This window comes from Nipponia nippon, unplaced genomic scaffold (assembly GCF_047370975.1).
Source record: "Nipponia nippon isolate SJK-2023a ecotype South Korea unplaced genomic scaffold, ASM4737097v1 scaffold_4, whole genome shotgun sequence".
In the NCBI taxonomy this organism is placed as follows: Eukaryota; Metazoa; Chordata; class Aves; order Pelecaniformes; family Threskiornithidae; genus Nipponia; species Nipponia nippon.
This window is the reverse complement of record NW_028262358.1, coordinates 25,298,383-25,325,513: the sequence shown is the minus strand read 5'-3', so window position 1 is coordinate 25,325,513 and position 27,131 is coordinate 25,298,383. Positions and strand designations below refer to the sequence as shown.

The 27,131-nt window shown below is 43.1% G+C and overlaps 1 protein-coding gene across 1 annotated transcript; it reads left to right on the top strand.

The window, feature by feature from the left end:
* Positions 1 to 147: 147 nt before the first annotated feature.
* DTL (denticleless E3 ubiquitin protein ligase adapter) lies at positions 148 to 22,365 on the top strand. The gene is made up of 15 exons (XM_087775187.1): positions 148 to 238; positions 488 to 613; positions 1,499 to 1,597; positions 1,925 to 1,986; positions 2,079 to 2,199; positions 2,701 to 2,766; positions 3,966 to 4,081; positions 4,768 to 4,841; positions 5,723 to 5,826; positions 6,820 to 6,924; positions 8,864 to 8,976; positions 12,646 to 12,735; positions 14,549 to 14,687; positions 18,547 to 19,409; positions 20,931 to 22,365. The coding sequence occupies exons 1-15, from the start codon at positions 193 to 195 to the stop codon at positions 20,997 to 20,999; spliced, it is 2,193 nt and encodes a 730-aa protein (XP_087631313.1). The 5' UTR covers positions 148 to 192; the 3' UTR covers positions 21,000 to 22,365.
* The last annotated feature ends 4,766 nt before the right edge of the window (positions 22,366 to 27,131 follow it).

The following is a 27,131-nucleotide window of genomic DNA, read 5'->3' as shown; positions in this document are numbered from 1 at the left end:
ACCCCGGTGAACAACGGGAGCGTGGGTGCGGTCTAGAGGCCCTGCCCCTCTGCGCCACCCAATCAGAGAGACAGGGCGAGGCGCAGCGGGCTCCTGCTGCCCAATGAGGGGCCGAGGGGCGTTTGGCGGGTAAGTCGGTGGCGGGAGCTGGCGCCACGAGCCGGGTCCGCGCGCGCCGGGTTGTTCTTGGCCATGCTATGCCGCGCGCTGCTCCGCCGCGCCTCAGCCGCGCCGCCCCGTGAGTACCGCGGCCGCGCCGCTCCCCGCACCGCCCCGCACCGCCCCGCACCGCGCCGCCGCTGCCCCTGCCCCCTGAGCCCGGGCCGCCCGCTGCCGCAGCAGTGGTCTCGGAGCCAGGGTTAGACCCCCCCCACAGCGGCGGAGTGGGCGGCTCGGGCGGCTCCACAGCCGCTGTGGGGGCCGCGGGGCTCCTCGCTTCCGAGTCTGTGGTGTCTGGTGCCGTTACGGTCCGCCTGTCTCGTTGTAGGTCGGTCCTCGCCGCTTCCCCTGCAGCATCTCTTGGACAGCTACCAGTGCAGCCAAGAAGATGACCACCTGTCCTACGGGGAAACGGGAATGCCGGTCCCTCCTTTCGGCTGCACCTTTTCTGCAGGTAAAGTCACCTTCCAAAGGCTCTTTTAGGGGCCAGGGTGTGGGCACCGCCGTCAGCTTTTTTTTTAAATTATGTCTCATGATTTGTTTTCCGATTGTTTTAAAGTGAGCTGGTAACAGTGTACTTGCACCTAGATGTGATATAACTTGGATCGTGGTGCTCCTAGATATACTGGTGGAAAGTATTCCCTTAAAGAAGCAACTACAACGCATTTATTTTAATGTCTCTTTGTTCCAGTTTTGTCTGTTTCAAGGTATGTCCTCTTGGTGACAGTGCTAGGCTACACAGTTGAAAAATTGGGCTTTGTTCAAAATCTAGAAACGATATAACAGGATGGAGAATGGTATGTAGAAATCAAAGAGGTGGATGGATGTCGCTAGGCTGTCACATGTAACGTTTCCCCATGGTAAATTCATGGTGAGTGAAGTAAGTGTGGAGGCTCCTGGATCTTTAGGGCAAAACTCTTTCATTTGTAGTACTCTGGTTTTGGTGTGAGCTTATGCATTTCTCCAAGACAGCTTCCTGCTTTTCCAACTCAGATCCATAGAAAGTACTGGAGGTTGTAGATGATAAGTGGTATAGATACAGAAAACTATAACTAGAGAACTATTATAGCTGGTGAAAGAGGCCATTATCTCAGAAGTTGCTCCTGCAGCCATTTGACTGCCCATGTGTCGTAGCTCCTGAATGGAACATCTAGAAAAAATGCTTGCCAATATTTCTGCATTTTGAACATTTAAATTGCTATGTAAATACTGCTTATTGCACAGCTATCTATCTATTTGCTGTGTACCCTGTTTAAAGCGTCTGTGGCCCTTCACAAAGAGCAGGGGCATGATGAAGAATAGCAACATAATACACAAATACGTTTGAATTTCTTTTCAGCCCCGAATTTGGAGCATGTACTGGCAGTTGCAAATGAAGAAGGATTTGTTAGACTGTATGATACTGAAGCTCAAACTACCAGCAAACTCATCTTTAAGGGTAAGCATTATATAGAATGTGATCTTCATTTGATGTGACAAGTACGTGATTTACTGGAATCAAAGAAAGCTTTTTGCAAGTCATTTAAACATAAATGTGGGCAGTACTTAAATCTTTTCATATACTTTGCTGAGTCTTCTTTACCAAGCAGCAGTGTGAGTGTGCTCTTAGAACAGCAGTAGTAGGTGAATTGTTCTGTGTTGTTTTTCATGCCTAAGGCAAGCTGTTGACAAGTTTTTGGATTTCAGTGTCTGATGTTCGTTAGTCTTCTGCAAAATATCATGCTGCAATGCACTGAACTAATCTTGGCTTTTGTTTTCTTGTTAGAATGGCAGGCTCACTCCAATGCTGTATTTGACCTTGCCTGGGTACCAGGGGAACACAGGATTGTAAGCATGTCTTCTGCCATCTGATTTTATTTTTAATGCTTTGGCAACTGTGTGCAGAAAATGACTAAAGCTTTTTATTTTTTCCTCTGAAGGTCACTGCTTCAGGAGATCAGACAGCCAAGGTGTGGGATGTGAGAGCCGGAGAGCTTCTCGGCATATGCAAAGGTCACCAGTGTAGCCTCAAGTCAGTTGCTTTTTCTAGATTCGAGAAAGGTAAATGGTGATGCTGTCTGTTGCCTGTTTTTTTCCTTCTTCTTTCCCCCTGGCACATCGGTACTTTTGGGGCTAAAAAGGGCTTTGGAAACTGACAGTTACAAATAGCAGAGGCAGACGGAGCAGCGACCTAGCCAGTGAAGGAAAACTAACTTGTTTGAATTTCACGGTGACCTGATGCTAACATCTGCACATTTCTGATCTTGGGCAAGTTTAAGACATGATATTGAAATCATTCAGCCCTTACTTCCATACCTAAGTGTGTAAATATACTCTTTTCATAAGCTGTTTTCTCTAGAGTAGTAGTAAAGAAAGATGAGGAAGAATAAGGAAACTATTCAAAAAGCATGGCAGAACACTGGCCTGATCTTTGTATTTCTAGGACTGGCATCCCAAGTGTTGGGGCAGAAGAGCCAGAGGCACATAGATTGCATTGTACTGCATTCAGTTAATGAAATTAGGACTTTTGGAAGCTAGTAGCACTCTTTTTCTTTCTCTCAGCTGTCTTCTGTACTGGAGGCAGAGACGGAAACATCATGGTTTGGGATACCAGATGCAACAAGAAAGGTAACTGAACTTTCAGATATGTATCAAAAAAGCTTGGTATCTCATATAAAAATAGTACTTAGATGTACATGTTGGACTAATGCTTTCACTTACAATATAGGCAACACTTAAGTAAGAAGAAGATTGTCAGATAACAGTGGACTGCTTTAGTGCAGTAAAAGGGTGGAATAGGCATTTCTTCTGTGTCTAATACGTTTTTCTGCTTTCTAACAGTCTCAGATTTGCAGCGTGATATACATAGTGTCCTGATAATACCCAGTGTATTGGTAAGGAGATAAGGGGGTACAGAATACATCCTTGTGTGGGACAGTACAGAGAGAGATGAGCTGCGTGAGAGTGCTTAGGTCAGAGCCATTCAGAGGGATGCAGCAAAGCTGGGAAGGCTCCTGCCAGAGTAGGAAGGCAGGCAGAAAGTGCAGGAGCAAAGGAGCTTGTGAGTGCTGGGAGCAACTGAATTTATTGTGGGAACACCTACTAAATGCTGGGTGAGCTCATTCTACTCCTTTCTTTCTGTTTCCTGGAGCTTTTCCTTCCCCGGTCAGGTCATGCCCTTATGCCTCTTCCCAGTTCCCTGCTCTGTCCCAGAAGTTTCCTGGCCTGTGCTGCCAGAACACATCTCACTCTTTCATCTGTCCCAGGTTCCCTGGCTCTTCAAACTGGCAAGTGGGGGAAAAGGGAGGCTCCACATGACTGAAGTGGAAGGTATAGGAAAAAAAGTAGAAAAATCACTTTACTCTAGTAAAGCAGTAAGTTTCATAAAGTGAGGAGTAGCAGACAAAAGGCTAATAGAAAATTATGAAGTTGAGTGGAAAAGCACTGGAAACCTATCTGTGAGTACAGTCGTACTCAGGATGAAATGGCTTGAACACTCCAGAGGAAGATGCATGCTGACGACCAGACCAAGAGGAAATGATTTCCAAAGGCAGCCTGCCTAGGCCAGTTCTAGCTTCAGTCTAGCTTCAGTGTCCACGCTACATTGACCTCTGCAATTTTTTGCAATATATGCTCCTGTTTTCTACTGTGTTCTTCTCATTGGTTTCGTATGTAACTTATAGTTTTTGTTTTCAGAATACATTAATGATCTTAAAGGTTAGTCTCAGCCACTTTTTAGGATTTTTTCCAAACTGCTCCCTGTTTTATTAAAGTGATGGCGAAATTGCATAGAAACTATTAACTGGGATGTCTTTGATTTTTTTCAGATGGATTTTATAGGCAAGTGAATCAAATCAGTGGAGCACACAATGTGGCTGACAAGCAGACTCCTTCCAAACCGAAGAAGAAGAGGCAGAACCTAAGAGGACTTGCTCCCTTGGTGGTAGGTATCTGGGGAACAAACGAAATGTAGGCCTGTCTTCTGAGGACAATGTTATTCATGGAAGTCTTCCTAAGTAATTGTTGTGAGAAATATTTGGCTTGAATGAGGTAAATGCTTAAATTTATCTTTGCAGAGGGAGGTTTTTTTGTAATGGTCACTTGCTACGGCTAATTTTAGACATTGTTTAGTTGTCTAACAACCCATGTGCCATCAAAGCCCTCTTTGTGCAAATGCCATGTGAAAATACATCTTCTTTTTCCAGAGAGTAAAGGAGTGCTCCAGAATTCCTTTTTTGAAGGGGGAGATAGAGAGGGTTGTAATTTTTTTTTCCATCTTTCCCCCCCCCCCCCCCCCCCTAATTTGACCACACCAATAACTGCCTTCCTGGAGCAAGACGTGGTCTTATTTAATCTATTAAACCTTGTGATGAAGGCAGCTCTCTTATCTCTGACCTGAAAGGTATAACCTCAAACACTTACCTCTCAGTAGCAATTTCACTGGTGGGAGTGTTTGAAGGATTGCTGTGTCCTAACTGGCATCTGGTATTTCCAGGTTCTCCTGCCTGGCTAGGAGGAGGTTTCCTCGGTATTCACTTGGCCTTGGACTAAGCAGCAAGATCTTGTTGACCTTGAAAGAAAATAAAGTTGTGGGTTTTATCTTTTTTTTTTCTTCTTTTTTCCTTTAAGGATTTCCAGCAGAGTGTAACTGTGGTGCTGCTTCAGGATGAGCACACTCTTATCTCTGCAGGAGCTGTTGATGGGTAAGGAGGGAGGACGCTCGCTTTTCTGTCTATTCTGCATGTTCTTCTTAGTGGCATAAAAAGATGGGGCGTTTTTTTCCTAAGATCAAACAGTGGCCCACAAAGCTACAGTTGCCATTAGGTAGAATCAGCAGCGCTACGCTGCCAGCTTGCTTTGGCAAAGCTGAATGCTGCTTTTCTTCCTTACTGGAGATGGCAGTGCTGGGACAAATTGTGCACGTGGTAAATGCTCCTTTTAATGCCTTAGCTATGGGGCAGAACGAGAGCAGTTCTTATCATCTCTCTATTCTCATGGACCTATTGGACTTCAAGTAAACAGGCTATTGTTAGACAGTGAGCTGTTTTGGGATGCAAGTGGGTGGTTGCTGCCTGGATATGTGTAGGCACGCTCGAGAAAATGTTGCCTTTAGTTACAAAGGATGCATTCTTTTAGGTGCCAGATCTGTTGTTGATCTTGGAGCTCAAGCAAACTGTCTCATTGATCAGCATGGCGATTACCCTCTCAGAACTCGATTCTTTAGGAGGCTGTATGTGGTCAGAGCCTTTCTGAGGCAGATAAGATTGACTCCCCTGCCTGTGACTCATGAGGGGCTTGCTCCTGGCATCCTTGTATTTCCTTTTACTAGTTGAAGAAAGTTGACTTGCGGGCTTGTGTTGCATCTTGTGTTAGTTACAGAAGACAATGCTGCTTCTTCATCCATAACCAGCAGAGCAATTGTTTTGCGTTCAGCATGTCTCTGCTCTACTCTTGCTCAGTTGTGCTCCTTAGCACTGGACAGTCCTCGGTAATGAGCGACCTGTCTTCCTGTGCTCTTAGAAGGCCCTACCAGCATTGCAAAAGAAATTTTGAAGCTGAAGACGCTTGTGCTTTTCTATTTCAGTGTGATCAAAGTATGGGACTTGCGCAAGAACTATGCAGCTTACCGTCAGGACCCGGTGCCTTTCAAGTCTTTTTGCTACCCTGGAACGAGTACTCGCAAACTTGGTAAGTTATTGGAGGATGTGTTTGTTAAAGTGCAAAGTGAATTTAAGAAGTATTGACAGTGCCATCTTTTATCTTTTTAGCCAATTATTGATCAGACTGACAAGGTCAGCAGGGTATTTTGATGGCCTATACCAAATTTTCAAGTTGAAGAGTGAAAGTGTCCCACTTTTGTATCATTGCACCAATGATAAAAACTTGCATAAGCTTCAGCAGTGCATTTTCAGAAATGGAGATAAGGGAATAATAGGGCTCTTGAGGTAGAATTTAGCTAGTCATTTTGATGCATGAGTAGGAATCAGACTGAATTCTTTCCTTGCATTGTATCTTGCAAAGACAACAGACCAGACTGGGTTTTTACATCATAACCTTCCAGAGTCAAGCAATACTTGAAGCTGTTTGTTATCAAAAACAATAGTGCTCTTGTTCTTATTGCTCTGTGCTTCTTTGTATCTTAATGCCTTACAATGCTCTGATGCAACACAGTAATTCCTGATGACTTGTCTAATCAACTATTTTTATGTGGTAATGGTCAGTGTCAGTCCCAAGAACAGAAGGGAAATACTTGAGGAGCTGGTTGTGAAATAATTTGCTTGCAGGGAGAGATTTTTCTTGAACCTAAATCACTAGCAAATCAGAGGATGGCTTATTCTACCAAAGCGTGAGGGTTCCTATTTATTTTTAATCTCTGCTTCTACAATTGGTTGTTCCTGTTATCCATTTGAAACTATCAAATAAATCACTTGCCTGCTCTGAAGGTGAGATTCCTCTCTAAATACCACCATGAATCCTCATGAGAACATGTAGATTTTGTTTTAGAAACTTTCGTTCTCCAGCAAGTGCTCTGTCAAACAAATAAACTTTACTATGACAATGTCGTACATGATAGAGATCCTTTCCAAATTTCCTCTCTAGGCGTTTCTTTGAGAATGCCTGTTTTCCAAAATGCTTTTTGTGGAATTATTTCTTATGAAGAACTGCTCTCTTTGTCTATAGGATATTCTAGCCTGGTTTTGGATTCCACGGGTGCTAATCTGTTTGCTAACTGCACTGATGACAGTATCTACATGTTCAATATGACAAGTTTAAGGACCATTCCAGGTAAGCATGATGTCTGTGGAAACAGCTGCAAAAAATAGGTGTTACAGAGCATAGAAAGGCAAGTTTCCCCCTGTGACTTAGAGAGACCAGCCTGAATGCTTAGGAAACCTATTCCATGCTGTTATGTCTAAAGCTACCTGGGACAGAAGGCACCTGTTACAAGGGCTGTTCATATTTTGTGTTAACCCATCCACATAAAATTAATAGCACAAAAATTTACATAAGTGCAGGTACTGGTTCACCCAGACTGAGACTAAGGGTAGTTTGCATGTTATCTGGTGAGGAATGGCTAGTGTCCAGCTGCTACCCACATGAAGCAAGTTTGAATCTTCTGCTTGACTGATTTTTCAAGCTCTTAGATATGAAACCATGTAAAATGGTCATATTCAGATATTTTAAGGTGTCTTTTAAATTTAGCTTCTACCACAGTTTCTGGGAGAAAGCATCCCCAGCATATTTTGGAGATACTTCAGCTTTTTAGATTCCTTCAGCTCTGTATCTGTGACCTTTACATTGACAAGGCGGCCCACAGATTTTGGTGCACTGAGCTGCTATGTCATAGGCCAGTGGCTGCTTCTCAGAAAGCAGCAAAACTTGTTAGATACATTCCAGCCAGGCACATGATTTAGTTTCCATTGCCTTTTCTCAGTCTCTCAGTTAATTGAAATTAAATGAACAATGTGTCCTTCTGTCTGCTCTTCAGGAAGGCAGTCTGGTGGGTGGGAACGCTTCCAGAGTCGAGAAGTGGTGCAAGTAGTAAATATTAATAGGTCGGTTGTTGACGTTAACCCCGGGTGCCACTGCTGAGCTGTGGAAATACACTCGCTAGCCTGTCCCCAGGCAGGAGTGGGCTTTCTCCAAAGCACAGGGCATCCTGCCCTCAGCCTCCTCATGGAGCTCTTGCCTTGGGTGTGCAGCCGATAAAACCCAGTGAGAAATCTTGATTCATCCAGCTGGATGAAACATATGCGGCTTCTCGGTGTGCCGCTCTTCCCGCAGAGGGCAGCGCCTGCCCGCAGGTTGGTGCCTCTCTCCTCGCTTGCTGGCTTTCATCCCGATTGCGGCTGCGCTTATCTGGTATGTAGGCAGCTTTAGGTTGCAGGGGGACATGAGGAAATCCTCACTGTAACAGGACTTGCTGGTAGGTCTCGCTTAGGAAAGGACGTGCTGTCCTGTAACTGCCACACTGAGAGAGCTGCGGGTAAAAACCAAGGGATCTTTTGAGGTCTCGCAACTTTTCAACTCGCCCTTTCTGCCCTGATGAGACGTAGTGCGGCCAAGTGCTCTAGATCCACACTCAGCTCCTGTGCCGGCTGCCAGCTCCTCTGGTCCTCGCAATAGGGGAAATGACAGCCATTCAGGGCAATGGTTTCAAGGCTTTAGCAAACACTACTGAGGCTTTAAATATAGGCAACCAGCGAGTGTGGCTGACACGATGCAAGTTTTGTTGATGAAATAAAGATGCTGGCAGCAGGAGGAAGGAGCAGCAAGTGCCTTTGTTGCCACCTGGGTGGAAGAAGGCCCTCGCTATGCTATCTGCGTGACTGCTCCTGTTAACATAGCGGGGCTGGTGATGGCGGCCGAGAGAGGAAGAGACAAGGAACCTTAACCAGAGTAGTGGGGCAGCCCAGGTGATGTCTCAGCCTGCTTGTGACATGGGTGAAGCTAAAGCTTTAACGAAACTGCCGCTGCTTCCTAATGCTGTGGAGAGAGCTGTTCAGGTAAACCTGCTTTGTTTGGGAAGCCTGAAGGGCTCCAGTTGAATAATAAAGACTTCCTGCCCCAGATCCCCAGAGCAAGGGAGCAGTGCAACCACTTTCTCCAGAGGATATGTGGCTAGGCAGGAAAAGCCTGTAAGATCAGCCCTGCTTGCACAACCGACTCTACGGCTGTGCATTGAGTGAGGCTTTTATTTTCTTTTTTTCTTTTCTCCTCACAGTGGCGGTTTTCAGCGGGCACCAGAATTCAACCTTTTACATCAAATCCAGCACCAGCCCAGATGACCAGTTCCTGGTCAGTGGTTCGAGTGACTGCAACGCATACATCTGGAAGGTGAGGCGATTGGGAGAGACCAATGTGTGCAACCTGGAGCTGCTCCACTTTCATTTTATTTGCTTTTCATGTTCACGTAGGACACTCCCTGCCTCCCACTCCTACTTGCAGCAGCGTGGGGTTAGCTCCTGGCATGTTGTGCTCAGACTGTGTTGCTGTCAAGGCTAGACGTAACTGTTTAATGTAAAACAGAGCTAACCTCCTGCCACCAATACGTCTCTCATCACTCCTGCTTATTGCAAGTTGCTGATCTTAATCTGGTTTTAATGGGCATTAAAATCCTCTTTCAATCCTGGTGATTCAGCCACCTACGACAAGTAGACAGACAATTCTCGGTTCATATTTAGCAATGGAGCACATTAACAGAAACCTAACAATTTAATTGTTTTAAAGGGCAATCTTTCCCCCTGCTTCCCCTTTTTCCAGCTCTTGCTTCAGACATAGCTTTTTCTCATGCTTACTTTACAGTAGTTAAAGCCTTTGTATTACAGCAAGGGCTCAGCCAGAGCCTTCAGCAAAATTCCAAAGCACTGTCTGACAGCCCAGAGGCTTCGTCACTTGGCATCTTGTGCTGACGTGCAGGAAAGGCAAATGTCACCAAGTTAATAGCAGGGACCTCAGAATAAGGTGTGCTTCAAGTTTGGCTCTTCATACTTGACAGCCATGCAGGAACAGAGTGGACTTCTTATCTGAAGTAGAATAGACTGAACAGACCACAGGTGACTGCTTATTTCAGGTTTGGGATAATTTTTAAGGAATGCTGACTTGTGTACCCCTTTCACAATGAGTTTGAAAGTAAAATACAAACCTTTAAGAGCAGAGGGCCAGCCTGCTGTGATTGTGGTTTGAGCATGTCTTCTCTTTGATTTGGAGAACACTTGTAAGCAGCTAGGTTGCTTACTCAGAAGTAGCAGGAGTGCAGTAGCATGGCTACGCCCATGCCAAGTGGTGTAATTTTAACATTCCTCATGTTCCGAGCGAGTACAGCAAAAATACCTGTGCAAACTTGGGTTGCGCATCCTGGGTTCACATGTTTCGATACTTTCTTGAAACGCAGGCAGGGACTGGGTTGAGAGTATTCAAGGATGTCATTACATCTCAAAGTTTAAGCATTTAAGCACATTTAAAATGCGTTCATGTACAGAAGGCTTCTGTTGCTATCACACGTGGGTGACAGATCGTATTGCATATTTATTAAATAAATCATCAGATGATTACTTTTATTTTAATCCCACAGTCATGTTAGAAAGTGGGACTTCCAGCGAAACTATCTCTTTTGAGATCTGTCATATCCAGAGGCTTCTTAATTTGTTTTAAATGTTGGCAGATTTTACTGACTCTGAAACATGTATCTTTTCCTGGGATGAGGACTTACTATGCTGTGAAAAAAAACATGGTCAGATATTGCATGAGCAATTAACAGGTAATGTTGGAAAGAACTTAATGAAGAGCGCTAGCTTTCTCTATCTAGAGAGGAATGAAAGGTAGAGCAAGACCTTGGCAAGGAAAGAAAGGCAGAGCAAGACTTTGTCCACTCAGATTATTTCTTTCAGAAACTTTTGCAGCAGTGCTAATTTGTGTTTGGGTCAGCAATTCCCAAGGAATACTGTGGCTAGAAGTTATTGCTGACAAGGACGCTGTTTCAGTCTGTTTCCATACATAAATCACTTCCAGGTGATGAACGCTCACTTTATTGTGTTGGTGTTTTTTTTAATTACTAGTTCATCGATTAATGAAATGACTCTTGAACAGCTCTAAGATTATGAAAGTCAGCAAGCAGAGAGGTTTCTCTCTACAAAGATGGTACCTAGCTGAACTACCTTCCTGCAACAAAAAAATACCTTTTATAGACATATACTTCCATCCTTCCATTGTCCTTTGAATCCTCTGGTACAGACCACTCTGAGGTGACCGTATTAAATTAGCCTTTGGGCTGTCCCAGCATTGGTATTTAAGTGCTTCGGTATCGTATGGTGCATAAAACTATATACACCATTTTATGCCAAATCTTGAAGATGGATACAACAGCTGTTTCGGTGAGTAGAGTAACTAATAAAGTCTCATTTCCTAGGTTTCTCTTTTTAACCTTTCCACAATAGCTCTAACTTCCCCACCAATATCCTGTCAAATCAAGCAAAAAGCAGCATGTGCTGTAGCTAACCCTGACTTAACATGCGCAGACTGGCCGACTGTTTTCTGCCAAACACAGTGGACACAGCTATAACTATGCATCCTCCTTTCACAATAATGTAAGTTGGTTTAATTTACACTAGTATAGTGTAAAACCAGCATGTCCCAGCAAGAATAAGTCTCTTCCTCTGCTTTCCTTTCAGCAACCAGTTGCTACTAGACAGCTATTGTGTGTGTTATGTGTGTATAGCAAGACCACTATTAAATGTAAACAAAGGTGTTCTCTGCACCTAGATCTCCTGTTGTTTATTCCCTAAATAGGGATTTAGTTTCCATGGTATTGCATGTTCTGGCAGAGAAGGGAATATTCTGACCAAGGCATTTAGTGGATGTTTAGTCAAGTGATTGCTTCTGCTATGCCAGAAAAAGAAAAGCAGCCTGTTAAGATGAACCTGTTTATATCAGAACAACTTAAGATCTGAAGCTGGATATTCAATTGCGGTTTTGTAGGCTGTTGTAGGAGGTGATCCACAAGAGAAATACTTGTGTGTAAATCAGAAGCCTTCCCCAATGTCTTGCATCTTCCTTTGAAATCTGAATGTAATGTCTACTCCTTTACCCACACACTGAACGATCTGTTCATTTACTTAGTCATTTATGCAAATCCCCTTGATAAATCTCCCTTATAATGTCACATCAATAATGGTGACTCATAGTTCCAGAAAGGATTGTCTGCTGAAAGCATGCAAAACTTGGATATAATCTCTCTGTGTGTGTATGCATGTGTGTTTTCTTTCTTGGGTCACATAATGCTAGCATCAGCTGTATCTGTCACATGAGCTGTAATCGAAGATTAATAGTAATACTGTAGAACAGGAGAAAGATTTTTATGAAGGGTGTAAGAGAAATGGAGATCAGTTTAATGAACATGAGTGATTTAGGGAGCTTTTTTATGAACTCTTAAGTGGGTCTCTGATCCAGCTGGTTGGTTGGAGGAGGTACAGCCACCTGGCAGTCACACAAATGCCAGTTCTGAAGCAGTGAAGGTTCATCTATAGGATTTTGTTGGTGGCGGGTTTATTTTTTTAATAAACCATTGACCTGTGATTGGGACATTTGTAAAACGCTAGCAGAATATATTTGCCTATCTTGATTCAAAGTACGAGCTTCCCAAACTTTTAAGCATCTTACCTAGAACAGGTAGAGGTAAAATGCTTGTGTCGTGTTTTGGGCTGACAACTTTGGAGGCAGAAATCCTGTGTGCAGCAGGAATTCAACAAGTGTTTCCAGGCATGTCAGTACATCTCAGTGCTGACCAGCTGCTTCACCTCTAGAAATGAAACATGAACTGATTCTTAGGGCTCCATTGGTTGTTGCCTCATGATGACAGGCTGAGAGCATTTGATTTATCTGCCTCATATAGGAAAGATGGAAAGTATTCACATGCTTCACAGGTGGGCTGTGGGGTCTTTTCTTAGTGATGTATATTAGGCTGCAGGGCTTCTGATTGTATACCTGTTTTTCTATGGAATTTTTAAGGTTTCTGAGCCCAGCCTTCCTCCACGGGTACTCCTTGGTCACTCTCAAGAAGTTACCTCCATTGCTTGGTGTCCTTCAGACTTCACTAAGGTTTGTTTTCTGGAAAATTGTCTTTCCCATAAAACAATAGATGTAATGTGGCAACACCTGCTTTTCAAAATTCCAGCAGTATTTGTTTATTTGGGAGGAAATTTTTACTCAATAATTTCTAAAAATGTTCATTTGGGGGCACAGTAAACCAAGCTTGTCACATGAGTACAATGTATCAGAACTTTTTCATTATTTTCAAATAATTTAGGCTATTTGATAAGACCTAGGAAATTGCAAATGAACAAAGACCTCTACTGATGAGAGTTTGTGACACTACCTGCAGGAGACAAAACTGTGAAACCATTTAATCAGGGCTTTCATAAGCCAAAAGCTTGTTTTGTGGTTCCATACTGACAGCTTCCTTACCTGTCTGACCATTGATAAATCTGCTAGTCTTGTACAGAGCGGCAAGAAGTTTTGAATGCCCTTTAAAAAACATGTGGACTCTTTCCATTGTGACCTTTTTTAAAAATCTGAGCTGTTTTTTATGACATATTTGTGTGTACACCCAAAAACCTACACTGAAATTGGGTCAGTAATTATGCACCGGGTATCACTAACAGGAAGAGAACTGCAGCAGGAGGTTGGTTCAAGTGATCGGCCTAGCTCAAAATGAGAAATAACCCTGAAAAATCCTAGACAGTGTCCTAATAATAGCCAGAGTTTCTTTCACCCCACAGTATCAAACAAGTCAGCCACTTTCCCTAGCTTGCACTATAGCACTGAGTCTTCAGAAAAGCATTGCAGTGTAGGAGGGTCGAGTCTTGCAGGCAAACAGGAGGAATTGTTCTAGTTGTGTAAGATACCCAAAAATATGAGAATTAGCATTTTAGATTAAATTTGTGATCTAGAGGTAGCCCAACATCCTGATCGTGATGTGTTGGAAACGCAGACCAATACAGCCTTTAAAGTCGTTACTGACGCAGGTAAGAAATAGTCAGCCATTGTACAGATGCCAAAGCATGAAGAAAAGTGGAAAATGTGGTGCTAAGACAGTTCAGGAAGCTGCTTGGAGTGATTTGAGAGTCAAAGTTGCTTTCTATAGGGACAATATTGGTGTCACAGAGGTCATAGAGGCACTTTCCCATCCAGATTACTATGAACTTTGGCCACAGCACTTCCTTTTTCTTGCTGCTGATTCCCATGTCAGTCGCCAGCTAATCTGTCCAAAGAGATCCATAAAATGTGGGATAGGTGGGTTCCGCTGCTTCTTCGGAAGAGATTCCACAGATCCTTTTGGAGCACGTGATGCTGCGGCGGAAATCTAGACCAATGTTTCTAGCAGAGTTGGTTTCCCTGCCAGATACTGCTGACGTCTGACTCTGAAGAGATAGCACTTAAAGGCTAGTGCAACAGCCTTCCAATGTCACCTTTTTACTGTGTTGCAAATGTTCATCCACAAGCAGAAAAGGTCCTAAGTAACAGACCTAGATGCAGGTGCAAAAAGCAGCATGGCCGCTTTTGTCTATCGAGTGACTGAAATCTCAAAATATGTCCTGGCCCTTCCTGAGCAGCCTGCCATCTGTTACAGAGTTATGCAAGGCAAACCATTACTGGTGACCGAGATTTCTCTAGCAGAAAGACATGAAGGCGGCAGCCTTGCCCGCTTTAAAGCAAATACTGCTGTCTGGTACAGTAACGAAACAGAGTTGGGTTGTTTTATTTGTTTTATGGGCAAATCTTGTCCCCCCTCAACCAGGTTTCACCCTCATTCATATTGGCATGGTGTGTCGGGTGTAACTGTTCTAGCTCACTTGGCCAGTGATCCATAGGATGTGCCCTGGTTACTCTAACAAACTAATTTATACTGTAGATTGCCACGTGCTCTGATGACAACACTGTGAGGATTTGGCGCTTACGATGTCGTCCTGAGGAGGAGAAATCAGGATTCAGCAAAATCAACTTGGTGGGCTGGGTCACTCAAAAGAAACCAGAAGAACAACGTGGAGCAGGTAAGGCCTGTGAGCTGAGATATCTTGCTCTGCAACATGGCTTCTGAATTTTGACTGTTCTCTGTATCAACAAAAGCCTTTGGCTTGTCTTAGTCTTCTATTTTTTTTCATATTAGGCAATAATTCATATAGCCAGACAAAGACTTCTACTTGTAAATACTTGTGCCAGCAACAAGACAAGCTGGCTGAAATAGCTTACAAGTGTGCCGAAGTCTATATGACCAGACTGCAAAGCAAATATTCATTAATACAGCTTGTTGGGCAGCCAGATCTTTGGTGGGTATCAGCAGGGTTCAATAACTGAACAGCCAAAGGAGACGTCATGTGTGCATGCACTGTAGCAACAAGTCACACTTTTTTTTATATCAAATCATAACTGAGAACAGTAAGATCATATGGTTTTTCCAGTTTTCTAGTTTACCCAGTAAAGGGCTGACGGGACATATACAGCCTTGGAACTCTGAACTGTTTCCTCCTGCCCAGTAGCTGAATTCTGCACAGATTTCTTTGCTGCTGCTATCAATATTACACCTCTTTCTTCAGCTTTATGCAGTGGTACTGACTGTCTATACAGACAAATGCCACATAGTGAAAGTACTTCAAAAATGCACACAGACAATCATGATGTAATCATAATGTTCCAGAATTAATCAGTAGCGTTCATCTATTCACATTTTAAGGCTAGTTAACAAATGCAACACCTTTCTACAAAGCCTAGGCAATCAGACAAGCTGTGCAGCATGCTCTCACAGCTAGCAAGCAGATCTGGGCTCTATGGAGAAGCTACTCACTGGACAGTACCCTAGACCAGAAGAAAGGAGCCCTGGATCATAGCACTACTTTGACTTGTCTGAAAATCGCATTTTGTTACAGTAGAGTAGGTGAAAGTAGAATAACCCCCCCAAAAAGTGAAATAAGATGAGCTTCTCTGTAGAGTAGCTCTGAAACTAAGAATACAATAGCTTCCCAGCAGCTGGTGGTGTGACTTCCTGTGTTCCACCTATCTTTTCTAGCCACCCTCCAAATGAATTTCACCTTGGCTAACACAAATAAAGGCTGAAGGTCTCCAAATCCCACTAATGGGATAACATTACCTCTAACCTTTTGCCAGTGAGTAACAGTCTTGCAGGAAGTTTCCAGGACAATAGCAGGGAGAGTGCCAGGTCTGCTCTGTAGCTGGTAAATGGTTTGTGGGCGTACACACTCTGCTTCAGAGAGGGCTCAAAAATCAGTTAGTGTACTAGTTTCAGCAAAAGAGAAGTAAGCATAGGTCTAGTCCAGAAGCCTGAAACCTAAAGTAGCTTGTACACTTAAAACTTTACAAGTCAGCTTTGGCAATTATACCAGAAAATTAACTTATTTCTCCATGCTCTTGCTGCATTGAAGTAACACAGCAGGGAAGAGGAAGTACACAGACACTGCAAACACAACAGCAGGCTTCCTGCTGACCTTGGCTCTTGAACACAAAGCACGTGCTCTTAGAATATAGGAATTATCTGCAGAGACTGATTCAGAGCTGGCAAGCTAAGTACTATTTCAGACCTGCTGGGATGAGATCTAGGTAGTTCCACACCCATTTATGTGGAACAAATTGTGAGATGGATGTTGTGTATTGACTGTTGACCTATATCATCAAGTGTAGCAAGCACAGTTTCCTTTTCTGTGGAAATGATTTTTGTGGTTTCCCTAAGTTACACTACTTTCTCTATGCTTTTGTGTAACCAAATTTCTGGAGCAAGCCTGTGCACAGACAATTTGTGACTCTTAAATCCGGAGACTGATAATATCACTCTAGAAGATTTGTAGCAGAGAAGGTAGGAAACATTGGAAATAAACTGCTTTGGTGTTACGCAGGTTGACTGCAGGTATTTACAGTATTGTACTACATGCAATGGCAGCATAAATGGAAACGGTTTGAAACTGGCTTAGCAGAAGCTTGAATAATGCATGTAGTCTTATAAAAAAAAAAAGCAGACCTTTGTATTCTTTATCTCAAGTTTGGGGATGTTTCCCAAGTTTGGGTTTGCTTCTTGCTGTGACACCCATCCAACTTGCAGGACAGCTTTTTTTCCCTTATCCAGTGTCTCCACAGTATAACTTTCAGACTGGTTTGGGATTGAGAGTGCTCATACCCAGCTAGTCATGCAATATTTCTCCTGTATGAATTTGTAGATGGTCATTAGGGATCAAGAGTTGCTGAGCTTGCTACTTCTCTTCTACCTCTAGGAGCTTAGATTTTTAAGTGCAACTAATTTCCCAGCTGAGATATTATTGTCTTGTAAGTGCTCATTAAAGTAAAGATTAGGAGAACCAATCTTGGCAGTTACTTTCTCTTAGCTCAGATTGAAGCAAGTTGTTATGAAGTAGCATATTTTATCAGCAAAGGAGCCTTTAACTCTCTTTTGTGTGTTAGAGTGATTTGTAGTGGGATCTGTTAATACACGATCCTATATAATTTTGCTCTAATGCACCAGTACTTGTATTTTGGATACTAGATAATACAGTGAAAGGAAGGATTGAAAGTGGCTTAGTATGGTATATAATCAAAGAGTCATGTAGGTGCTCACTCGACACGTTATTTGTGCGACAGCCTGGTGTCCTAAAGAAAATGGCAGGTTATTCACACTAGACTTCTCATTGTTCTAATGAAGTGCCTTATAGTACAGTGCTAATGCTGAGAATTAGGAGTTCAGATTAAACCCCCACTATACAGAAAAAGTTTAGAGCTCTTGTGCTCAGCACTGGAAATGCATAGAGTAACTAAGGTGCTATCCCATTTAATTTCATCACCGCAAGTTAGATGAATGAGAAAGCAGGCATCTAACAAACCCACTAATGTGTTCCCTGTTGGAAGGTGCCAGAAATAAAAAAACCTAAAAAAAAAAAATTTTAAAAACCCTCTAATATTGCTGCAGGCCAAGATCTCTGCTATATATGATTCCCACTGTTACTAGTGTGGTCCTTGTGCTCCTACCTATGACTACTGTTTTAAGAAGCTGGGTATTCAGAACCTCTTTTTTAAAAGCAGGGGGGTTTACATCTTGGCTAGTGAGCTCAAAAGCCACTGTGAAATACCTGTTTGGGAACCATTTGTTTTAAAGAAATAACTTACTACAGTGACAGATTTTATTTGCTTTGGCATTTAAGTCCTTGTTCAGGAGGTGAAGAATTTCTCACATTTCCCTGGGTGTGGTAAATAACTACCATCTTCGTACTAATATAGCATTGCAGAAAATCCTCCAGCAAAAAGACAAGAGAATGAAAGTATGTCCTTTCCTGTTCTCACTCTTTTTTTTTCATCTTTAAAATATGCAACTATTAATACCTGACTAGGAGCATTATTCATATGGTAGGGCATTATAGCGTAAGGCTTCCTTGGTATTGTAGTTAGCTGTGGGACCTGCTTACAGTACCTTTGTCCCTCATCTCAGTTAACGATGGTAGTGCAGGTGAGGACCAGCCTTGCTCTCAGGCAGCATCTCAGTACAGACCTGTCTGGACCAAGCTACTGCAAGGCTTCCAGCAAGGCTAGATAAACTTGGAAGATTCAAGATCTATTTTGTCCGTCTGTCAGTCTCTTGGCTGTGTAAGAGTGCTCATTACAGAAGGGACAGATATCAGACATTACACAAACATACTGTATTATACTTATCAATATGATATAGGATTTTACATAGGACTTTTACCAGTTTAACTGAAATTAGAGGGATTTACGCAACATTTTCATTCAAAAGGGTATGTCTGAGAAGCAGGGTCAACACTGAATTAATCTCCTAGTTGGAAGGGGTGTTTATAAAAGGGCTGTCTTTAATCTGCCGTTCTGTGTTCCTCATCAGACTACTTATTTCTCCCCTATCAGGACTGCCAGCCAGCCCACAGAGTACTCCTGCCAAGACCTTCACAGTGGGCAGCCCATGCATTTCCTCACCACGGCCGGCTGCCTGTGCTCCCATTTATTCTGGAGACCTTCCCCTGTCTACAAACACTCCAACGGGCGCTCTCAAAACCCAGACAGCCACAGCCTGCACCCCAGCCAAGCGGAGTGGAGCTAGCCCATGCGCTTCTCCCAAACTGATCCCTTCCTCCAAAATGTCTATTAAACATTGGGTTACAAGGACTCCGTGCTCTTCTCCTCCAGAAGTGGGGAAAAAGGCTCCTTCTCCTAGAAAAGCCCTGGCAGAAGTCACCCAAGGTCTCCTGGAAGCCGCTTGCCCTCCTAAAACCCCACACTCACAGTTTGAAAAGCGTGCCAAGAGAAGGCTTGACTGCAGCAAGGAGGACGACGTGGGGCAGAAGTGTCTGCAGGCCTGTAGCTGTGTGACTGAACTGGACCATGTGGCTAAGAAATCCAAGCTGAATTTATGTCACTTGGCTGCAGACCAAAAAGCTTGTGATGAAGGCTCTCTCAGCCTGTCTGACTTGGATAACGACCACGAAGGCTCCAGCCACAGCCCAAAACAGCCTTCCCTTCCTGGAAGCCATATTAATCCATCGGGCGTTCAAACTCCCCCCCATCTTTTCAGATCTCCATGCGGGAAAGACACTGAGGTAGTAGATAAAGAGAACAGTTCACCTGAAAGAAAAAATTGGTTGTCTGCTCTGGGAGAGAAGCTCCGAACTGGCAGAGCTGACAGCCAGAGTGCATCAAACAGCCCCCCGTCATCTTGCAGTCCCAGTGCCAAACGACAAGAGGCTGTGGCAGCGGCCACTTCGCTGAAAACTGTAAGTAGGATGGTCAGTGACAGTGGTCATGAAAGAAGTTATCCCTAGCTGCCACCCTCCCCTTGTTTGTTCTCTCCTGCTCAGGCATTCAAAGAATTATCTGATCCCTTGGATTATGGACAAAAGGGATGATTTCTGGCCTAATAAGCCAGATACACTAATGCTGTTATCTACTAATCTACTCCATGACGGAAGAGAATTTTTAGGATGTTGATGTTCCTCACTTTAAAGGGACTTCGGGCACGCAGGAGCTCAGAGATCCTCCCAGTCCCCAGTTGGGTGTTTGAAGGATGTAGCCGTCATCTGAAATACAGCTCTACTCTGAGATGCACAATAATGACAGCACCTTTCCTGGCAGATCTACTGTTTATGTGTTCACCGTCACATCTGCCTGTTTATGTTACTGGAAAGCCACTTTAGCATTGTAAGAAAAAGCTAAATTTTCTTGTAGCCCAGGTAGCAAAATAATTTGTTACCCATGTTAAAACCATTGGGCTAAATAATGCCTTCAGTTCCTTCAGCTGAACACTAGCAGAAAACAAAGGAATTGCAGAAGAGTCAGAAGACAGGACTTAACCTACATAATCCTACTCTTGATGTACAAGAAGCCTGGCACAGAGCTCATCTTAGGATCTGAAAGTTAAGCTTGTAAAGCAGCTAAAAAAGTTGGCAATGAGGGCATGAGGGTTTAACATGCAAACTGAGAAACAATAATTACATTTTTTAAAACAAACTGAACTTGACTCATGTCTGAAACTGCACTCTGAGTCCTACAGTGTCTTTGACTGAGTCTTGTTTCAGTAAAGGTTAGGTAAATTTTCACTCATCAAATTTTAGTTGTACTCTCAATTGAACATCTGATGCTGGAAGTTGTTGACATCATTAAGGCTTATTTTGGTAAAGTATCTCATGTCTTACCTGATTTCCTCTCTTCCAGCACTTCGATCAGACGTGAAGTAGGCAAGCCACCACTCCTTAAGTTACACATAGCAGCTGAACTCTTCATATTGTGGTTGTACCAAGAAATCTTGGTTATAGTAAACCTATAACTCCTTGTGCTTTATGCTGTGTGTGTTTAAACACAAGACAGAAAGATTTGCCCTGGAGAAAGGTTACTACAGAACAATTATCTTTTCTGCCCAGTATGTTCTAGTTCAGATTTCAGGATGCTCCTGTGTTGTACTCAAAGCCTGAGGAGGTGCCTGGAATAACAGCAGCAGTTGTTGATCTGCTACATCTTGGAAATCTGCAGCCCTCTTATCTGCTGTAGGGAAGCTGAAGCTGCGGAGAGTGCTTTTCCTATGGCAGTAAGACAACCCCAGGTTTTAGCCAGTGTTTCCTGTAGTAGTAAGCCTCTTATCTGTGAGACAAACAGATTATAGTAAAGAACCTTTCATTTACTATCTTATTTGGGAAGCTACCAAACTGGAGCAGTGATGGAGGGCGACTTTAAGACTCTTGCAGCATATGAACTGTTAACCTAGAAACGTTTCTTGTTGGTTTTGGTTTTTTTTTTCCTAGGCTGCAACCACTTCAGTTTCCATGAGGAAGATCTGCACATACTTCCACAGAAAGCCACAGAATGACTGAAGCGGCATGTGGTGGTTGCACCTGATGGATGTTGACACTGTGGTATCAAGACCAGATTTAGCAACGCCGACTAATTACACAGTTTGTTGTCAGACATTCATAAACTTGGGGTTTTATTTTCCTGTTTTTAAAGCCGTTAACACTTGAAGTCAGCTGAGTGTGGAAAATTTACAAAATACTTATAGATACTCGTGATCTCACACTGACTTCACATGATGGATTTTTTTAAATAAAGAAAAATGGAGTATTTTTTACACGGCAACTGTTACAGGCCAAAGACAGCAACAGCCTGTGCATTGTTGACAGGTACATATAGCTTGTCAGTTTATGTTACCAATCTGCCGTTGAAACTTCCTCTGCTTAAGAATAGTTTGTAAATCATTGCACCCTCCTGAAAAGCAAGTGTTGGAATGTGTGTAGAGAAACTTACTGGAAGTAGATCTGAGCTACTTTGTGCTGAATGGCATTTCCACAGTTATTCCTCTAACGCAATGACTACCCGCTTCCAGCAGGGAAGTTATGAATGTGTTAAGTAAATATAAAAGACTTTTAGACGCCATGTCCATCCGATGGTGATTATAGTCTAAGAGGAGACAAAGTGTAATCAAGTATGTAATGTCTGTACTCCTCTTGCCATCCCCTTGCTTCTCACAGTCTGAAAACTTCTGTATTTACCAACTTAGCTGCCTCTTGAACCATCAGCACTACAGCTGTTGAGGCCAACAGCTTGTCACTTCTCTGAAATAAAATACTGGCAAGGTGCATTAGAAAAATTAGTTTGATCTATCCCAAATAGGCATCCCATAACAGCCAGTTGCTCGGTCACCTGCAGATTCAGCCTGTAGGAAAGGCATTAATAACTTCTTATAACTTCATAACACTTTCATAATACAGTATCTATAAAATAATAGCTTGTAAATCGGGGGAGGGGCACTTGACATTTTAGAAAGCACTTGACAGAGTTTACATATTAATATTAAATGCTTTGCCATTGTAAGTCGTCACTGATGCTGAAAGAACAAGGTCACTGAAATGAGATCACTGTCCTGCTGGCTAATGATGCTAACAACTCAGTCATGCTTTCCCCAGGGGGAGCTAGTAGAAGATCCCTATCTTAGGTTGGAGCATTTACTCTGTCTTCTGGTATAATAGTTCCTATGAACTTTAAAAAAATAAAGAAAACAAAACCAAACCTCTGAATTCCTGTTAAGTTTTTCTACTGCAAAAGAACTGAGGTATTTGAAGGGGATGTGATCCAACTAACTCATGTTTTCCATCTGAAATTTTCACACCTACTTTACAGTAGCATTGAATAGTGTGGTAGCTGAAGGGGATTAGAGGAAAACATGCTGGTTTGTATTTTATGTTGTAGATTGTATTTTGCAAGGAAATAAATGACTTGAGAGAAACTGGCTTTTGTGAAAGGTCTCTTACAGCTACAAAGCAAAAGTAAATGTGTAGTGTGCTTTTTTAAAGAAAGAAAAGTAGTCATCCTCAAGTTGCATCTTTTAGCAGGAGCACTCAGGTATGTATAGGGGCCAGAACAACTTTCTCCTATTTACTGAATTACAGGCCATCATCCCATGAGCTTTGAGGAGATGCCGTTAGGAAAGTGGGAAAGATAATGTAGTGCTTCAGGAATTTTTTTATAGTTCTCATTTAAAAAACCATATTTTTAAAAAGTGATTATTTGAATACGTCTGGTATCTTGGGCAAAACAGGAATATAAAAAAATCTGTTAGTTTAATTTTAACCTACTTCTGGATATTGAGGTAGGTGGAAGTAGTAGAAATATAACCTAAAATAAGTAGGTTTGGGATTGAATTCTGTCGTAATTTTAATTATTAGAGCAACTGTGTAGGGTACAACCTGCCTTGGCTACAGCCAGTTTTTCATGCAGGATTCTTCCGGCAGTTTGTAAATGACAGGTTGCAGAATACGGAGATGTGGACCCTGTTGAAGTACATGAGAGTCGTCAGGCATTTCAACAATAGCATTTCATATTCCTCCACTTCTTTCACAGTATTTTCCTCCTTCAGAAATGTTCTGCAGCCAAACCATTATCTTCTATACCTTGTAAATGGCTGCCTAGAGATGATTTACACTAATGGGCTACCACTTGGATGAATAATATTGTGTAGGGATGTGAGATTTTCTCCTTTCAAATAGTACTTGTTTAGTGGAACAACTTATTTTATGGACCACCGGGTGTAATTTCTTTCTTCTTAAGCTGATGTCAACCTGGTTCAGAGCCTAGGAGAATTAACTGAAACTTATATTCTTCTGTGTCCAACTGCCTTGACCTTATTGTGATAAAATCACGATTGCAAAAGCATAGAAGAATTCCTGATACAAATAGTATATCAAGTGTTTTAAGGTAACCAATGCTGTCTTTTACCTGAGACACTTGCTGAACTAAGCATTCAAAGAACTGAGCTCTTGTTTTGAGCCAGCAAGCTATACCTCTGAATTACCTTTCCTTCTAAAGGATTTACAGAAACTCTCCTCCATGTTTTATAATCAAATTAAGCCTTCTGAGATATTATTCCCAAATCCTATGTATATATGCAAATCTCACCTTATGTATCTTGCAGGTTTTTCCATGCAGATGATATTGCTTCCTGATGTCTTGCCTCTGTCCTCAGTGTTTACCCTCTAATTGCCAAGTGGGATTTGGGAATGGCCATGGCAGTTTATGATGGTACTATTTGCAATAGTTGTTACTACTGCTTTGTTGGAAGTTATGCCTCTCACTGCTCAGCTATGAGCAGTCAACCAGTTTAATAGTAGTTTGACAGTGACTTGAGCTAACCTGGCTTGGCAAAACTGAAGAGGCACTCCCAGGATCTGTATAGATGCATGGTCAGCAAGCCTTGGCAAGCATTTCTTCTAGTAAGAGCACTGACTTAAGAATCCCTTGGGGAAGCTAACTACAAAGAACACCAAAAATTTAATTGCCTCAGTTCCCTGACTCAGCTAAGGGCTTCATTCCTTCACATTAAGGTGCCACAGTGGTAGCTTCACTTGTATTAACACAAAGCCGTTCTGTGTCTTTCCTTCACCTCAAGGACTTTTAGCTTTATGATTTACTTCTCCCCTCTTGTCTAAAGAAGAATAGCTGAATCGTTAGGTACAGTATCTTCAACCATCCACTTCTGTACCATGCTTGGATTTTTTATTTGGCTCATAAATTACCTAACTCCCTAGTTGTCTCGTAAGTGTGCTCTCACATCGTATTGTTGTGAGCATGGCAGAGGAGGAGATGGACACACAAATCCAAGCAGCAAAGACTATGCTGACCGAATAGAGCCCATCATTCTTACATCTGCTTACCTATAAGTAAGTGTGAAAAAATAGCAGTATACTTGTTTGGTTGGGGTTTTATCCCTCTAGTTTTAACATCCTTATGATAAAATCTCAGTTTATTGTTCTATTCCTCTTCTTGCAAAAGGTGTTAAGCATCCAAAAACCAGGCTAATAATAGTCTGTAGGACTGTAAAGCCAGTTACACTGTATGCTGCAGCGACAGCAAAGTAGGCTGTGTTGACAGGAGTTTAGCAGATATTGTTGGAGTGTATTACTGAATTATTCAGTGTCACCATTATTTTTGTTCTGCTAATTTTCATGGATTTACTGATGGAGGAAGTGAAAGTGTGTATACTGTGAGATCAAGAGATCCATTGGATTCTTGAAAACAACATGAGACTGATATAAATGCAGTGAGCCCTGATTTGCTTGAATAGACTGCGATTTGCTGCACGTAGTCGACGGCAAGGTGGTTATGGGAATATTGGAAGCGTTGCGCCATAAGGAATCAGGTGTTTGTACACATGCAATTGTTTTAAGAAGCAGGACTGGAGACATAAAGAGAAAGCTGATGATTGCAGAAGTAAGCAGGGGAAAAAATAATCAACATAAGAATAAAACTAAAAGAACAAAGTACATTGCATAAGGCATGCAACCGACAGGAGAAACTAAACTTCACAGACTTGTTACGTACTTAGAAGACAGAGTAGGGCTTGGGAGGCCTATGCTGCACCTTCGTATCACACTCCTATCTATATACTTTAGGTTTTTCCCTCTGTGCAATGGGACAGTTGTCCATGCTTGCCAATTCACCCCGATGAAGAGAGGGTGTGAGTTTGAAGGCTGTTCCTGGTCCTTCTGTGCATGGGCACTCTTCTTCCACCTGGTCTGATTTAACCTAATCGACTCTTGGAAAGGAGTCAGTTTTGACAGAGTATTCAGATCAACGAGAATAAGATTTTCTTGTTTCAGAATAAGCCTGGTTTTGCACAGGGTTGTTCAGAAACAGCTATTCTGAAGTAGCAGCTCTGCAGTAACTCCACCACGTAGGCGATCCTTCAAGAAAGCGATGCGAGACTGCTGGGTGAGCGGTATTACCTAAAACCAAGGATACTCTCAAGCACGAAGGCAGCAGGAAAACTTTTCTACATGAAAATTAATTTCTTAATTTTCTTGTCTCGGCACCCTCAGCCATACCAAGTAGCAAACAGCGATGTCGAGAACGGCTCCAGCGGTGTGTAACACAACCTGTGGTTTGGTTGTTGACTGAAGGAACTGTGGCTGCTGCTGCCTGGTGGCAGAGCCCTCGCCTTCCTGCGCTCGCTTCCGCGTTGGTACAACATTGTGCTGCTCCGCTTCCCCACTGCACGCAGGCCCGTGGTAACGGCGGGTATTTCCTGCAGTCGCCACATCCCCGGCCCCAGCAGGTCTCTCGGGCTGTGCCTCCATCTCTGCCACTCCGCCGGTGTCATCACAGCCTCGCGTTGCTGGTCTGAGCGCAGCCCCGCATCGCCCGTGCCGTCTCCCACCAACTTCTGTCCCCGTCACTGCCCCGTGGCGCCTCGGGGGAGGGCCTGTGGGTCCCCCGCTGCGCTCGCATGGCCAAAGGGCTCAGAAAAGCATGTTCTGGCTGCGCTTTTATCTGCTTGCTCTGCACCCAGCAGGGACACCACCTCGGGGCCACCCCTACCAAAGAACGTGTGTGCAGCCTCCTTTTTCATTTTCTCCCTGGGAGGCGGGGAAGAGTAAGTTTTAAATATAAAGCTGTGAGTTCAATGCTGCTAAGCAGAGCTTGTCTGATGGCAGATGCAGCTGGAGCTCCTGGCTTAGTCCCGGCGCAAGTGAGTTAAGGACAAAAGGTCTTCGTTGCTCTTATGCAAAGAGACAATTTCTGTGGCAGCTGAGGGCAGCATTAGTATTCATGCCTTGGCTGGTCTGGCAGCAAGGCGGCTAACTTGATATCAACTGTGGCACAATGACTGGTTTTTATGGGCTTTTTCTTAAAATATATCACAGGTAGCCAGCCAAGTGCCTCTTTATCCTAATTTCCTTGGGGTACCTGCTCTCCTACCTGCTCCAGCGACGGGGCTTGTTTTTTTCCTTGAGTTGGTGGTGGTTTTATTAAGAGCCGCAGGCAGGTTCCCTGCCTGGCTCATTTGTTGTCGTGTTGTAATGCTGTATTTGTTTATGTTTCAGTTGACCAAAGTTCCTCTTAAACTCAAGTCATCTGTGTTTACAAATACTTTATTGTGTAATATACTAAAGCTTTTTCTCAGTGTTTGAGCGGGACCATAGATTTGCAGCTAAGACATTTCCACACTATATGCATTAGAAAAGTGTTACCCTAAATGAGTAATGGAAATTATTTCTGCTCCAGGAAGCAAAATGATGCTGAGTGAAAGAGAGAAAGAGAGAAGGTGGTTTATATGGAAACAAGAGCATATTCCCCTTTGCCTGGGCCCGCCGAAACGCTCCCTCCCCTTCCCCCTCATCGTGTGTCTCACCACAGCACGAGGGTGTGCCAGAACATGTTCCCACAACCTTTCAACCCATTCAGCACAGCCTGCAACTTTCCTGCTATTTTTGTGTATTCCCCTCAATGATTAAGCGCTGAGGACTGTGACAATACGTCCTTTCACCAATGGTGCCCAGCAAAATGCAGTCTCAGCTACTTGCGGACTGCTTTTCCAGTTGCTCTTCCTAAAAACTGGATTATCAATAGATTATTCTTCTGATCATAAGGGTGTAAATTTGAAGATGTGTTGTTCCTGGCCAGGACTCCAGCTCTTAGTAATCAAGTATTATTCTTGTTGACAGTATGATTTC

What these genes read in the sequence shown, in the direction of transcription:
- DTL (XM_087775187.1), top strand. Translation starts at nt 193, where the DNA reads ATGCTATGCCGCGCGCTGCTCCGCCGCGCCTCAGCCGCGCCGCCCC. An exon ending in TACCAGGGGAACACAGGATT is followed by an intron (nt 1,987 to 2,078) that starts GTAAGCATGTCT and finishes TTTCCTCTGAAG; the next exon opens with GTCACTGCTTCAGGAGATCA. An exon ending in GCAACGCATACATCTGGAAG is followed by an intron (nt 8,977 to 12,645) that starts GTGAGGCGATTG and finishes GGAATTTTTAAG; the next exon opens with GTTTCTGAGCCCAGCCTTCC.